The sequence below is a fragment of the Anoplopoma fimbria genome, chromosome 18, assembly GCF_027596085.1.
Source record: "Anoplopoma fimbria isolate UVic2021 breed Golden Eagle Sablefish chromosome 18, Afim_UVic_2022, whole genome shotgun sequence".
Classification (NCBI taxonomy): Eukaryota; Metazoa; Chordata; class Actinopteri; order Perciformes; family Anoplopomatidae; genus Anoplopoma; species Anoplopoma fimbria.
Genome location: NC_072466.1, coordinates 2,045,552 through 2,059,903, shown reverse-complemented (window position 1 = coordinate 2,059,903; position 14,352 = coordinate 2,045,552). Strand labels below are relative to the sequence as shown.

The 14,352-nt window shown below is 35.6% G+C and overlaps 1 protein-coding gene across 1 annotated transcript in view; it reads right to left on the bottom strand.

The window, feature by feature from the left end:
* xrn2 (5'-3' exoribonuclease 2) overlaps positions 1-13,518 on the bottom strand; it is a 38,741-nt gene extending 25,223 nt beyond the window's left edge. Inside the window, 17 exon segments of the mRNA XM_054618208.1 lie at positions 1,439-1,533; positions 4,575-4,619; positions 4,816-4,947; positions 5,256-5,300; positions 5,680-5,787; positions 5,879-5,936; positions 6,223-6,356; positions 7,124-7,198; positions 7,448-7,605; positions 7,745-7,795; positions 8,010-8,082; positions 8,170-8,259; positions 8,490-8,548; positions 9,272-9,383; positions 9,672-9,783; positions 10,439-10,566; positions 13,301-13,518. Coding sequence (XP_054474183.1) covers positions 1,439-1,533; positions 4,575-4,619; positions 4,816-4,947; positions 5,256-5,300; positions 5,680-5,787; positions 5,879-5,936; positions 6,223-6,356; positions 7,124-7,198; positions 7,448-7,605; positions 7,745-7,795; positions 8,010-8,082; positions 8,170-8,259; positions 8,490-8,548; positions 9,272-9,383; positions 9,672-9,783; positions 10,439-10,566; positions 13,301-13,375 — 1,550 coding nt within the window. The 5' untranslated portion in view covers positions 13,376-13,518.
* Between the last annotated feature and the right edge of the window lie 834 nt (positions 13,519-14,352).

The window sequence follows — 14,352 nt, the reverse complement described above, 5'->3', positions numbered from 1 at the left end:
GTTGGTTCAGACGTAGTAAAACCACAGTGAAGAAAAAGTATCCGCATCAAAATGAAAGTAAACGGACGTGTATTTGTATGGCTCCTTTCTACCCTTCGGACCACTCTTGATTAATCCTTTCAATGTCTGCCAGTTTAATGTCCAGAGGTCAAAGATCAAGAGGATAGGGTTAGGTTAGATTTGTTAACTCTGGACAGAATACACATCTGGAGACAACCAGCTGACATTGTGTTGAAAGTAAAAATATTGATATTGATCAGCTCTCTTGGGAATCAGCCGTCTGGATGCTGTGGTTTTAACATCAATCACTTCTATTGTTTGTGACCTTGAAATGTAAACATATTCCAGAGAGGGTAAGTGAGCGTTTGATGGGAACAATCACATGTTTGTAGAGCACCTCAGCGATACATTTGCTTATTAAAAAGCTCCTCTATTCCATCTATAGGATAACCAGAAAAGAAATAGTGTAATGGCTTTGACTTCTTGGTATATTTGGGGTGTTGTGCAGACATAATCGAGGCCGATCGGAGCATCTGTGTGTTGGATCTTCAGAGCGGCCCGCGGGGAGTGTCGGCTCCTGAGAGGAAAGCCTCCATGAATACCAATTTAGCCCGACGGATTTATCAGCTTTGACGAGTGCGTCACAGAGGAATTTACTGGAATATTCCTGCTTTCCATATTAATCACGTGCGGAGGAGAGTGGGAGCTGAGCAGCAGAGGGGTGAGTGTGTGTGTGTGTGTGTGTGTGTGTGTGTGTGTGTGTGTGTGTGTGTGTGTGTGTAGAGAGAGCTGCAGCGCTGTGGCATTAATGAGTGATTCTCTCTGGTTGAGTCTGTTAACGCCGTCAAAAACACACCAAAATGTGAATGTTTGGATTCTAATTTTGCAGGGCATCTTCAGTTAAAAGACATGCAGTCTATGGCTATATATATGAAATCATCCCATACCTTCTCAGAAGTTAGATTTGAGTTTAAAAGGATTATTAACATCCATTTTACCTTAAATGCACCATAATCAGTGTTTTCCCAACAGTAGATGAAGCTCAGAACAACCTCAGTTTGGAGAAACTGACATGAGTTACCAAAAGGAAGTTTGTCACGTATTTCACTGTATATATATATAAAACGTTATTGCAGCTCCACTTACAGTTTAACATTCATTCCGCACTTTTTCCCTGAAAGCCGTTAAGGATAAGTGCATTCAAAGAGCGATTAAAGAGCCGTGCGGCGGTCGGGTTGCATTGTGTGTGTGCAAATTGCCACGGTCAAAAAGGAATAATGTGTGGAATAAAAAAAAATAAACTGTTTCTCTGGTTCTGCAGCAGCAGTTCGAAGGTTCTCTTTTTTAAAAGTGTGGACATACTTCCACAGTTCATGACTACACCTGAGTGTATAAGCGATAAAAAGTCCTTCCTGTAGATTGAAATGTTTAACGTTACCTGACGTTGTCTTCGGGTTCCGGCTCGCTGTCGCTGTCCTCAGCTTTCCTCTTCACCCCTCTGTTGTCTGCGCCGCCACTGGACCCTGCAGACGACTGGACAGGGCGACAAAATCCCAGGAAAAACAAAAACGGAAGAGAAAACGATCAGAAAAAGTAGAAAAATCAAAAACTCTCAAACGTCACCAAAACATGACATCATACCTTATTATTTATTCATTTTTTCTGCCAGTATGTTTGATTTAGGGCCTAAACTGGATAGTTCAATGCTTTAATCATAACTTTGCATATTAATTTGAAAAATCAACATTTCAATGTTCGCACAGCTATTTTTCGCATTTCTATTCATTGTGTATACAGCCGGTATTTGAACACAGTGTCAGAAAAAGATCTGGCTACATTAATATTGTTAGTATTTTACTATTTGTAGGATTGATTTGTTGTGCGGTCCAAACATTTCAAACAATTACTGCGTGATGTAAAGTCCAAAACTTAGTTAATGAAAATAAAATAAAAAAGGTAGGTTTAATTATTTAAAGAAAATCCACAAAATATTATGCTTTAATCCATATTTCAAAATTTACATTTTCAGTGTGGTCAAAAAACTGCACACAGCACATGAATTATCAGCAATCTAACAGCACCATAAATAACATTTATATAACCAAAATCAGAAAAATAAGTCTAATCAACATCTATTACCGAAAGTGTAACTTATATATAAACTTATGAAAGCACTAATAGTTTAAAGAGTTGTAACTAACAAATTTATTGCAAAAAAAGAAAAAGAAAAGAAGGTCCAAAGTGATGACATCAGGTGTATTGTTTTGCCAAACCAACGGTGAAAACCCAAAATAAATATTCATTTTTTTTAGCACATAAAACAAACAGAAGCGGTAAATCCTCACAACTGAGAAGCTGGAATTTGTGAATGTTTGTTTTGCTCAAAGAAGTGGCTCAGATAAGTCATTGATTTATGAACTAAACATTTAAGCTTTTAAACATTTTTATTTGGCAGACGGTGACTGTACTTTTTATGTTTGCGCAAACATACTTAGCAATAAACCGTTTCTGATTCTAAACAAATAACCTAACAGAGAAATATTGCATCATTCGATAAAGACTGACATGATCAGAGACAATGTCTAGAATTGAAAATCCATACTTTCTACATATTTATGCCATATAGATAGAGATCAAAGGGAGACTATGCAGTAGGTCATGTTCATTTTAGCATGAACTAATATACAGTTCTAAGAACATTTATTGTATTTCAAAGTGATGTTACATCATAAAAACAACCGGATGATTATGAATCTTTATTCTGAGTTCATGATGAACTCTCTGCACTGCCATCTGTGTTTTGTAAGTTTGAAGGAAACTGATGGAAATAAAAAAAATTATAAAATCACTAGCATGGCCACTTAGCCTTCCTCTTTTGTGAAGCCTTTGTGTTCTTTTCATTCATGTGCTAATGTATGGCCGCCTATTGTTGGGCCGATATATTTAAAGCTGTAAGTGGGGAGGAAATTTAATAGCTTAAGGGAGACGTTTAATGGGAACATGACCATGAACTGAAGCACAATACAGCGTCCACGTTAAAACAGACGGCTCAACAGCCACGATCAAACCTCCTATATCCACAGCGTTTCAAATGGACCATATGTTAATAAAATAAAAAAATCCAAGGATTATGTTTTCCTAGTTTGCTTAAGCAAAGATAAGCTTTAGATTTGCTCTGATAAAAGGAATCATTACTGGTCATAATGGAGATAACATCAATACAGTAATTAGTTTTCACGTTTATCCAGCAGAATCAAACAGGGTTCTACAATCAACGTCAAAAGTGGCACCTCAAATCTCCAAAGTGGATCTCTGTCAAGCTCTTTCTGATGTAAACAAATACAACACTCGAGACTAAAGAAGGGCAGACGGTTGTGAAGTCAGAGTGTATGATGATGGCTGATTTGCAGATCGTAAAGAAAGACCGTCCAACAATATGAAAGAACATATGGTGAAGACGGGGTGAGACTTAAATGGATAGTTTGGATGTTTTGAAGTGTATGAAGCATTTATCCGTAGTCTGTGTTTAACGTACTGGAGATACGGTTTGTTTGTGATATTGAGTGATTTAAGTGAATCCAAACTTAACCTTCAAAACAACAAAGTGACACAATAACACAAACTAACCGATGGAGGCAGCTGTAGATGAGTTCCTCGTGTTCTCAGAGGTCAAATTACTGTTTTTCTGAATGGAGTCTGGTGTCTTTGTAGAGAACATAGATAACAGCTTCAGTTCCCGTCATAAAGATCTGTCTGACATCAAGGTAAAGAAGTGAAAATATTCTAAATATAATAATAATAATAATAATAATTATTAAGTATTTTTTAGTCCCACAATTGGGAAATTACAATTCTCTGCATTTGACCCATCCCGGAGGAGCAGTGGGCTGCTAAGAAGCGCCCGGGGAGCAACTTGGGGTTAGATGTCTCGCTCAAGGACACCTCGACATGTTGCCTGTAGAGGGGTTCGAACCACCAACCTTGTGGTTGCGTGACGAGCACTCTACCTCATGTGCCACAGCCGTGTATAGCGTATATTTAAACTGATATTGAGTCTTTTAGGTGTCTTTAATACGTCCACAGCAGTTCATTGATTTGCTCCCGTGTTTAGAGGTTAAATTAGTTTTTTTGTGAATGGAGTCTGGTGACCTCGAAGCGAGAGTGTTTTCTCGTGTCTGTTTAACCAAACTCCATCTACTGTAGTAAAACACTGACTATGGAGAAGAACCTCATGCTAACACACTTCCACAACGATCCCTTTAAGATATCCCTATCTATGTCTGATGGATAATGTTCTCTTAATGATCAAATCTGGCTCCATAAGAGGACCAGAACCAGAGGATTATTCTAATCTTTGAATAAAAATGTGTCCCTGTGTGTTGTTTATCTATTTTCTAACATTCGTTGACTTGAGATATTGTGAAAGCATTTAGTTTAAAAGTGTTGAATCTTTGATCATAAATTAGTCCAGGACTTAACTGTTCTCTGCCTGACAAAGTTTGATATGTTTTTATTTAATAAACATATTAGAATCAAACCAACACTGTTGATGTTTTTATGTGCATATGACTTACATTGCCACCGTTCTTTATAGAGGCCTTCAGGAACTGAGCCGCATCCTGGAGTAAAAAATAAAAACTTCATCATCTCCATGTTTGTTTATTAAATGCCCTCCCCATCCTGAATCTGAAATATTACCTGTTCTAATTTGTAATCTCTAGATTATGTATTTCTATATAAGATTCTAGGATTTTATACTATATTTCCCAGACTTCCAGAGATCCTCCATGCTCTTCATTGAACGACCAGCCGTACCTTGTTGTGCTGCATCCTCATGTCGAAGGCCTGATGCCGGGCGTTCTGGACGGCCTCGGGTCGGTCTCTCCTCCCCAGAGCCTGAGGGGCGAACTGGCCCCCGGTCAGGTAGGCGGGGCCTCTCTGCTCCGCCTGCGAGGACATGGAGGGAAAAATATAAAAGTCAGTCTGCTGAAGCGATATCATGCATCAGATTTGTGTTAAACGTCATGACTTTACCATTCCATTTCATTTATAGTTTAATTTGAATGGTTTTTTGGGATAAATTAATGTATTTTCTTTTTAAAGTGAATTTTTTTTTAATCACGAAATTGCTGCAATGTCTTTTCTACATGTTCAGTTTTCTATCACTAAAGGGTTCAGTTTTACCAGAAAATATAAGCCAGCTAGTATTAAAACCAACAAACAGAACGGTCGTCTTCATGATCTGCTTTACTCACCTTCATCCTCTTTCGTTTATCTTTCATTCTTCTCTTGAAGCCTTCCTAAAAGACAGAAAACGTGAAGAAATGTCAATCACAGAAAGAACTAATAATAGAAATATTACTACTCGTTTCAGCTACCTGGACAGTTTCTGTCTCTGAGGGATGGAGATCATTTAAACCTCAGTTTTGGTGCCAAAACAAGCAGAATACTTTTTCTATTACTTAATTTTTAGATATTTAAACCAAATCTTCTTGTTGTCTAAACACAAGAAGCTCTTCGATAACTTAAACAGTTGGTAAATTCAGAAAATAAAGGAAATTAAAATAAAAAGTTTGGTTTCCATCCCTCTGTGTTACACACATTTCAACTTTATACTCTTGATCTTATAAATTATTTTCTTCTTCTTATAATTGCTTTGTGGAGTTGCAGAAATCTTACGTCGTCCTCTTTGCGTTTCTTGAAGATGTTGTCCTCGGCCACGCCCACCGCCTGCATGATCAGCTCCACCCGCTCCAGGTTGACGTAGCCGTTCTCCGTCAGGTAGCCCTACGAGGAAACAAAATGTTAGCTCTGCTTTTAAAAGACCGATCTCAACAACTGGAAACACTGAACGATAGGAACGTGTGCTCATACTCACTCCAGTTTTGTGCACAACGTCTTTGTAGATGTTGACCAGTCGGTCTATCGCTCCCTCTCTGTCCGACACAGAAACAACAGCGGAGTAAATTTAACGAGAGTCAGGATGGGAAGTAGAAATTACAACAAACACTGACAGACATTCTGAGCTTCATGAGTCCTTAAACAAACACCTGCACTGTTTAATGTCCTGGTTTTTGTGAATCGTAAGGAAATCAGAAGTCTTGAGAACCTCTGGAACAATCAACTATTTGCAGAGTTTTTTTAAAAAGGAGATACAAATTCTACATTTAATTTTTATTTAAACCAGCTTTCAGCATAAAAACAGGTGAACCTGAAGCTCACCTGATCTCTAAGGACGGCAGATGAGGCAGGAAGTCATTTCCAACGAAGAAGCACATGAAGACCCAGTCGTCTACGCTCCTCTCAAAGTCGAAGGGGAACGGCAGGCTGCTCATGGTCAGCTCTCTGGCCAGGTACTGAGAAAACATGGAGGGGAAGAATTAACAACGGTTATCTCTTATTTCTAAAAAAAAAAAAGGTCAAAATTGCTCTGGTATCCATTCTAGTTCAAACATGGCAATAATTAATCAATAATTTAAAAAAAAATAGGGACAAATCTGATGAAACTAGTGTTTGAGGGGATTTTAATACATGGACAATAGTGAACATCCGTCTGAATTAATGGAATAAAAACACGGACGTAGTCATTATAACATGTAAAGCACTTTTCAAAAAATGAAATACTCTATATGGTTCTTTAAGACAGCTGGAATATGTTCTGGTATTTCAATTTCAATTCTCATTGAGTTCTAATATATCCAAGAAAATGGGACTTAGACCGCATTAGTATGTGGGTTTTAAATAAACTGATTTAATTCAATCATTAACAAGTTATTTGATCAGGAAAACGTAACAGGATGGACAGATAAACCAAGATTTTTTTCACCACTTTTAAAGGTAAAATTTTGATGTTGAAAACAGTTTGTCAAATGTGATGAGCAATAATACACATAATACACTGAGCCTGATCTTAACACTGTGTGACATACAAACAAAGTCCTAATATGATAGTAGAGCAGTGACAAGCAGAGCTCATTAGTTTATTTGAAATCATATGAGCATCGTCTAAAATATTCTGAAGAATAGAAATTGAGAGACACCATTAGAGCCACATGAGGTCACGTTTTTAATTAAAAGGAAGCAATGAAATATTTATTCCCCATAGAAGATAAATAGATTTTACCTCCCGCAGCACACACAGCCTGATGAATATGAACTCCTGCTCAGACACTGGCATTGAGTCTGCAAACTCATCATGCTGAAAGAGAAGAAGAAAACGAAGAGATGAAGGCTAATCTGTTGGACATTCCTGGTTTATAGACAGAAAGTTAATATTTAAAACTTTACTCGCAATTTCAACGATACATTTTCTGACCAGAAAAGGTATGACACATAAAAACCAAAAGCACTAAACCGAGTGATTCAGGACCAGATAAAAGCTCCTCATAGTAACCTAAAAACACTTCAGACATGCAACACATTTTCTTCTTTTTGATAGAAGACTCACCTGTCCCTGTTTCTCTCTTGGCGCCCCCTGACAGTCTTTGAGTTCATGACCAACCTGTCCACAGAGTGCACAGGGCCGGGGTTTGTTGGGTTTGAACTCCTCTCTGATGATGGTGAAGTTTGGCTCGTGGGTGGCCAGACCGAGCATGATCAGATCAGCTGATCAGTCAGACAGACAAAGGTGTTAATTCACAATGACAGGGTTGAATACACCGATACCGTATTCATTAATAAACTAGTATTTTATTGAACTTATTCTGAATTAATTTACATATCAGACCGATATTTAAAGGCTTACCATCAGCTCCACACAGGCAGTGGTGCGTGTTCGGGTCGTGGTTCGGTTGAGCTGCAAAAGTGAAGCACAAACGTGAGTCAACAAAATATCTGGCGTGTTTATTCAGATGTTTCAGACTTTTGTGTGATGTTGATTTGTTTTACTTTCATTTTGTGCATATTACACGTATTTTGCAATGTTTGTTTTGTATCTTTTTTGTTGTATTTATTATGCATCCTTCTACAGTTTATATGCTTTAATACGCTTCAGTGTTAGTCAGCTGTACCTCTCTGTCTCCTGATGTAGTCCATAATCTTGTGTTCACCTTCACCGGGAACACTGGCATCAGACAGGAAGACCTGAATAATAAAAATGTACTAAAGGTCAGTGACTGCCAACATTTTATGTGCAACCTACAAACTGAAGGTCACAGAAGTTTCCCTCACCGTGACGTTCTTCCATCCCGGATCATTGCTGAGTCTGTCTGCGACGTAGTATCTAAGACACTGGGCCAGGTTGTCCATAAACTCTGTTCCCTGGAGACAAAAGAAGACGACTCCTTATTATTCTGCTGTTACAAGTAATATATTTATATAAAAGATAACCTTTATTTATGCTTGGAAAAAACAGTAATAAGCATGCACACTGTTTTACAGGTTTACCAAGTTTGCAACATAAAAAACAAACAAAGAAAACGATAAAAGTAAAAAATTAGCAATACAAGAAACTCCAGTAATAAGTATAAAATGGCTGTAAAAGGACTTACTGGAGTGATACAGTTGTGGTCAAATCTCTCTTTAATCTCATCAGGTGGAAGATAACCTCCTGTAGAGGAAATGACAAGTTAGGTTAGATGGAGCATGAAGGGTTAATCACATAAGACAGTGAAACATATTAAAGAAAAACACTAATTAAACTGTAAACTGTTCACATCCAGCATTAGTTGTCTGATTAATTCAGTTATTTAAAGGTGCTATCCTGTTTCTTCCCTCAGACAAAGTGTAAACACACCATTACTGCACAAAGAGATTCAAAGAGGCTACACGGTGGTGTAGTGGTTAGCACTGTCGCCTCACAGCAAGAGGGGCCCGGGTTCAATTCCCGGACCAGACGGCCTTCTGTGTGGAGTTTGCATGTTCTCTCCGGCTTCCTCCCACAGTCCAAAAACATGCACTTCAGGATTATTCGATGACTCTAAATTGCCCGTAGGTGTGAATGTGAGCGTGAGTGGTTGTTTGTCTCTATATGTCAGCCCTGTGATAGGCTGGCGACCTGTCCACCCTGCCCTTCGCCAGCACCCCTTAACTGGATAAGCGGTTATGGAAGATGCTCCTTTTTAAAGGGGTGACATCCAGAGTGAAAAAGAAGCACATCAGGTGTGTTTTAAAGCCTTGAGCTGTCTGCACAATTTTTTAATTATGCGCTAAAAGAACACAGAAATTTGTATTTAGTATTAATTTTCTGTCCTGGAGCTAAGAGAGGAAAACACTCTGTACCATCAGAGGGTTGTGTGAACACACACACTCTGGATTTGAAAACACCACTCACCCTTCCCGATGATCTCCTCCCTGATGCGATCCTTCTCCTCCGTCAACTCCACGCCTTCTTTGGAGGCTCGAAACCGCCGAGAGCGCTGCTGGTTCATCTTGGCACGAGGAGCCTGGTGAAGATAAACAGGAAGTTATTTCTTCTGAACAGAATCTTGGTCATCTAAGCTATTTTTCTTCCTACGTTTATCCGGATAACATCGGATTATTAGGAATAAGAAAGATAAATGAGAATACTCTCAGTGAGCTTTGGTCAAACTGAAAACCATCCTTCCAGCTATTTTTGACCTTCTGAGAAAGAACATTTGGCTGATAAAAAAAGTTTCATTCTCTGGCAAATTGTTTTAGTTTTATTCAAACTTTGCTCCGACTGCAGGCTCCTGTCCCTGAACATTACTCACCACTCCGTCGATGGCCATGTAGAGAACTCTCCGCGGACGCACAATATTGTACAGACGGTCGATGTACTCGAAAATGGCGACCATCATCTCGTCCTCGTTTTTGGGGGCGGCTCTGTGGACAGCAGAGGTCAGAATGTGAAGCATGCTGGGGTTTCATTCTTGTCACTTGACATACCAAACTTCAGTTAAAAGTCTGGGTGTTTTAAAGTTCAATTGTTTAGTGCTTCTGTTGTGTGACCTAAAAACATTTCATATATCCCACAGCCAAACATTCAAATTTGCATCTTCTACCATCTTACAGTATTTACCCCAATAGCAAACACATTTTTTTCATATTGATCGGTTCATTTTAAAATTAATAAATAATAATAATAAAAGCATGGGAAAAAAATTTGAGCTCATGGTGCTTGCTTTGTCCAACCAACAGTTCAAGACCCAGAAACATTTAATTCACAATATAAAAAGACAGAAATCAGAAAAGCTGATGCAAACCTAACACAAGAGTAAAGCATTGTGACCATTCATAGTCAAATTCAATTAAAAAGGGGTAACCATTTGACTGTAAAATCATCTATCAGATTTACAAAAATTCCATTTCACTAGACAGTTTTCTAATAAAACCGTATTCCTTTTTTCATACCAGAGAGAAAAGGTGTTAAACCAAACTTTGACTTCATAAACAAAAAAATAAATTGCAAAAATAAATTGCAAACAGATAATGTAATGAGTCTTAAAAGTCCAAACTGAATAAAGAGAAGGGTTCTTACTTGTCCTCTGGATGTGTACAGGGGTGAATGATCCCGTTCATGTCCAAGTACAAGTTGTCGAATTCCACCTCGTTGGGGTTCGGCTTGGTCGTATCCACGGGGATACGGACTCCGTTACATTCTTTCCCCTGTGAAGAGAAAAACAAGTCATAAATAAATAAATAATTAAAAAAAACATCATAGGTTTTTACCCAGAAAGCTGTTTGGCAAAGACGATAAAGGCCTACACGACTGACCCACTTATAAACACATGAGAAACTGCTCAAAGAAATTCTGTATTTTAGTTTAATTATATTGTTTTAATATTCATAACGATCCCGGAGGTCGCCTTTAGATGTGTGAACGCATTTCTTTCATTGCATCCACACACTTAAGAAAATTTCAGGCCAGGATGGACAACAATACGCCCAACAACATGAATGTTGAGAACACTGAGAATTCTCCACTACAAGTCAAAGTCCTGCATTGAAATTGGTGTTTTCTTGGTTGGTATTCATGCTGCATTTTAACTTGTTTATATCCTGTTGGCTGGTTTAATCTACATCAATGCATCATATTCTATGGAGATCATCATGTTCCTGTGAAAGAGAGACTGTTTTACAGCTCAACACATAAAGGAAACACTCCTTCAGTTCATCACAAACACTAGACATCAACACATCTGGAGACACGTGGTTTCCAAGGGACAGAAAGGCTGTATTATAAAAAAAATAAAAAGGAATTTTAAAGGTTTAATGCAAATTTTATTTAGTGCTATCTATCTATAAAAAAAATAATAATAATAAAAAAAAGATTCCATAAATATATATGTATATAAATATATTTTATATATATATAAATATATATTTTATATATATATATATATATATATATTATATATATATATATATATATATATATATATATATTGTTTACAAATTGCAAATTTCCCCGCTGCGGGACTAATAAAGGATTATCTTATCTTATCTTATCCCACGAAGAAGAGCACACACACACTTCCTGCGCTTTCAGTCTCGTTTAGACCTCCAGAGCATCAAACACCTCAGTTACCTCAGTTACCCTCCACTCAACCCGAGAAACGCCCCCATGCTGCGTAGACGCGGCATGCTAACACATATATATACGTATATATATATATATACACACACATATATATACATACATATATATACATACATACATATACATACACATACATATATATATACACATATATATAGCACTAAATAAAATCTGCATTAAACCTTTAAAAGTCCAAAAATAATCTAACCCTTTTCCTTTTTTTAATAATACAGCCTTTTTTACACATTAGATTTTTTTTTAAAAATATACATATATAAATATATTTTTAAAAAATCTATTTTATCTATCTATCTATCTATATATATAGCACTAAATAAAATTTGCATTAAACCTTTAAAATTCCAAAAATAATCTAACCCTAACCCTTTTCATTTTTTTAGAATACAGCCTTTTTTACACATTAGATTGTTTTTTAAAATATACATATATAAATATATTTCAAAAAATCTATTTTATCTATCTATACATATATATATTTATTGAACTAAATAAAATTTGGATTAAACCTTTAAAATTCCAAAAATATATATTTATGAAAATCTATTTTAAAAAAAAATCTATTTTATATATATATATAGCACTAAATAAAATTTGCATTAAACCTTTAAAATTCCAAAAATAATCTAACCCTACCCCTTTTCATTTTTTTTTTTTTTTTTTAATATACACATATATATATATATAAAAAGAAATATATATCATATATATATATATTTAAAAAAAAAATCTAAAATATACATATATAAGATATATGTTTTATTTATTTATATATATATAAATAAAAAAAAAAATCTATCTTTATGTAATTTTTTGTTCCTAGTCGGACGAGAAACCCCGCCGCGCCGTCGTGTTTACAATCCCACGAAGAAGAGCACACACACACTTCCTGTGCTTTAAGTCTCGTTTAGACCTCCAGAGCATCAAACACCTCAGTTACCTCAGTTACCCTCCACTCAACCCGAGAAACACGTCCATTCACTCAGACACCACGTTAGGAACGCCCCCATGCTGCGTAGACAAGGCGTGGGAACACTAAAATATATATATAAAAATTTATTTATTTATATATATAAAATCTATTTATATATATATAAAAATATATTAAATTAAAAATATATATAGCACTAAATAAAATGTGCATTAAACCTTTAAAAGTCCATAAATATATATTTATATAAATATATTAAACAAAAAAAAATCTATTATATATATATATATATAGCACTAAATAAAATGTGCATTAAACCTTTAAAATTCCAAAAATAATCTAACCCTTTTCGTTTTTCTTAGAATACAGCCTTTTTTACAGAATTTAAAAAAAAATATATATATATATATATCATCTATCTTATATATATATAAAAATCTATCATATATATATATAGATAAAATATATTTAAAAAAATATATTTATCTAGATTTTTTAAAATATATTTAAATATACATATATAAGATATATATATATGTATATTTAAATAAAAATAAAAATCTATCTTTATGTAATTTTTTGTTCCTAGTCGGACGAGAAACCCCGCCGCGCCGTCGTGTTTACAATCCCACGAAGAAGAGCGCACACACACTTCATGCGCTTTCAGTCTCGTTTGTGACGAACCCGAGACCTCCAGAGCATCAAACACCTCAGTTACCTCAGTTACCCTCCACTCAACCCGCAGAAACACGTCCATTCACTCAGACACCACGTTAGAAACGCCCCCATGCTGCGTAGACAAGGCATGCTAACACGCTAGCATGCTAACATGCTAACCCGCTAGCCCTTACCTTCTCCTCCACACAGTGCACAATGATCGACGCGTATTTCCTGCTGAGCCAGCGGAAGAACGCCGGGACTCCCATCTCCGGCTCACTCGTTTAAATGTCTGCTTGTTTATTAAAAAAGAATAGTAGACTCCTGAGGGAAAACAAACAGTTAAAAGGACAGAATTAAAACACGAGCGTTGTTGTGAACGGTGGCTACGGCTACATGCTGCTGGCCATGGCCGTGGGGGACTGCTTCCGGTTCACGGCGGCTTTATCCGGGGCGTTCCGGAAACCGGCGTGCGCCCACAGCGACCCCGACGGCCACATGCGGTACTGCAGCGGCCCAATTGGAATACACGTTAATGGAGTATTTATACATATATATATATATATATTTATACATATATATGTATATATATACATATATATATAAATACTCCATTAACGTATATATATATATATATATATATATATATATATATATATAAATAAATATATATATATATGTATATATATATTTATACATATATATATATAAATATATATATTTATATGTATGTATAAATATATATATACATATATATATATATTTATTTATATACATATATATGTATAAATACTCCATTAACGTGTATATATATATATATATATATATATACGTTAATGGAGTATTTATACATATATATATATATATATATATATATATATATTTATATATATGTATAAATATATATATATATACATATATATGTATAAATACATGTATAAATACTCCATTAACGTATATATATATATATATATTATATATATATATTTATATCAAAGTACTAACATCACATTGTAAAAAAAAAATAAAGTAAAAGTACTGATAATGTTACTTGAGTAAAATATGAGTAATAAGTCCTTTACGACTGTTCTATCTGTGCAATAACTAACTATAACTATTGTCTGTATTATAAGTTTTTTTTAGTTATTGTGGATTTTTTTTTCTTACTTACTTACTTATTTAAAATACAGGATTTTACTCATCTTCATCATAATAATCATAATAATACAAAATCCAGACAAATACA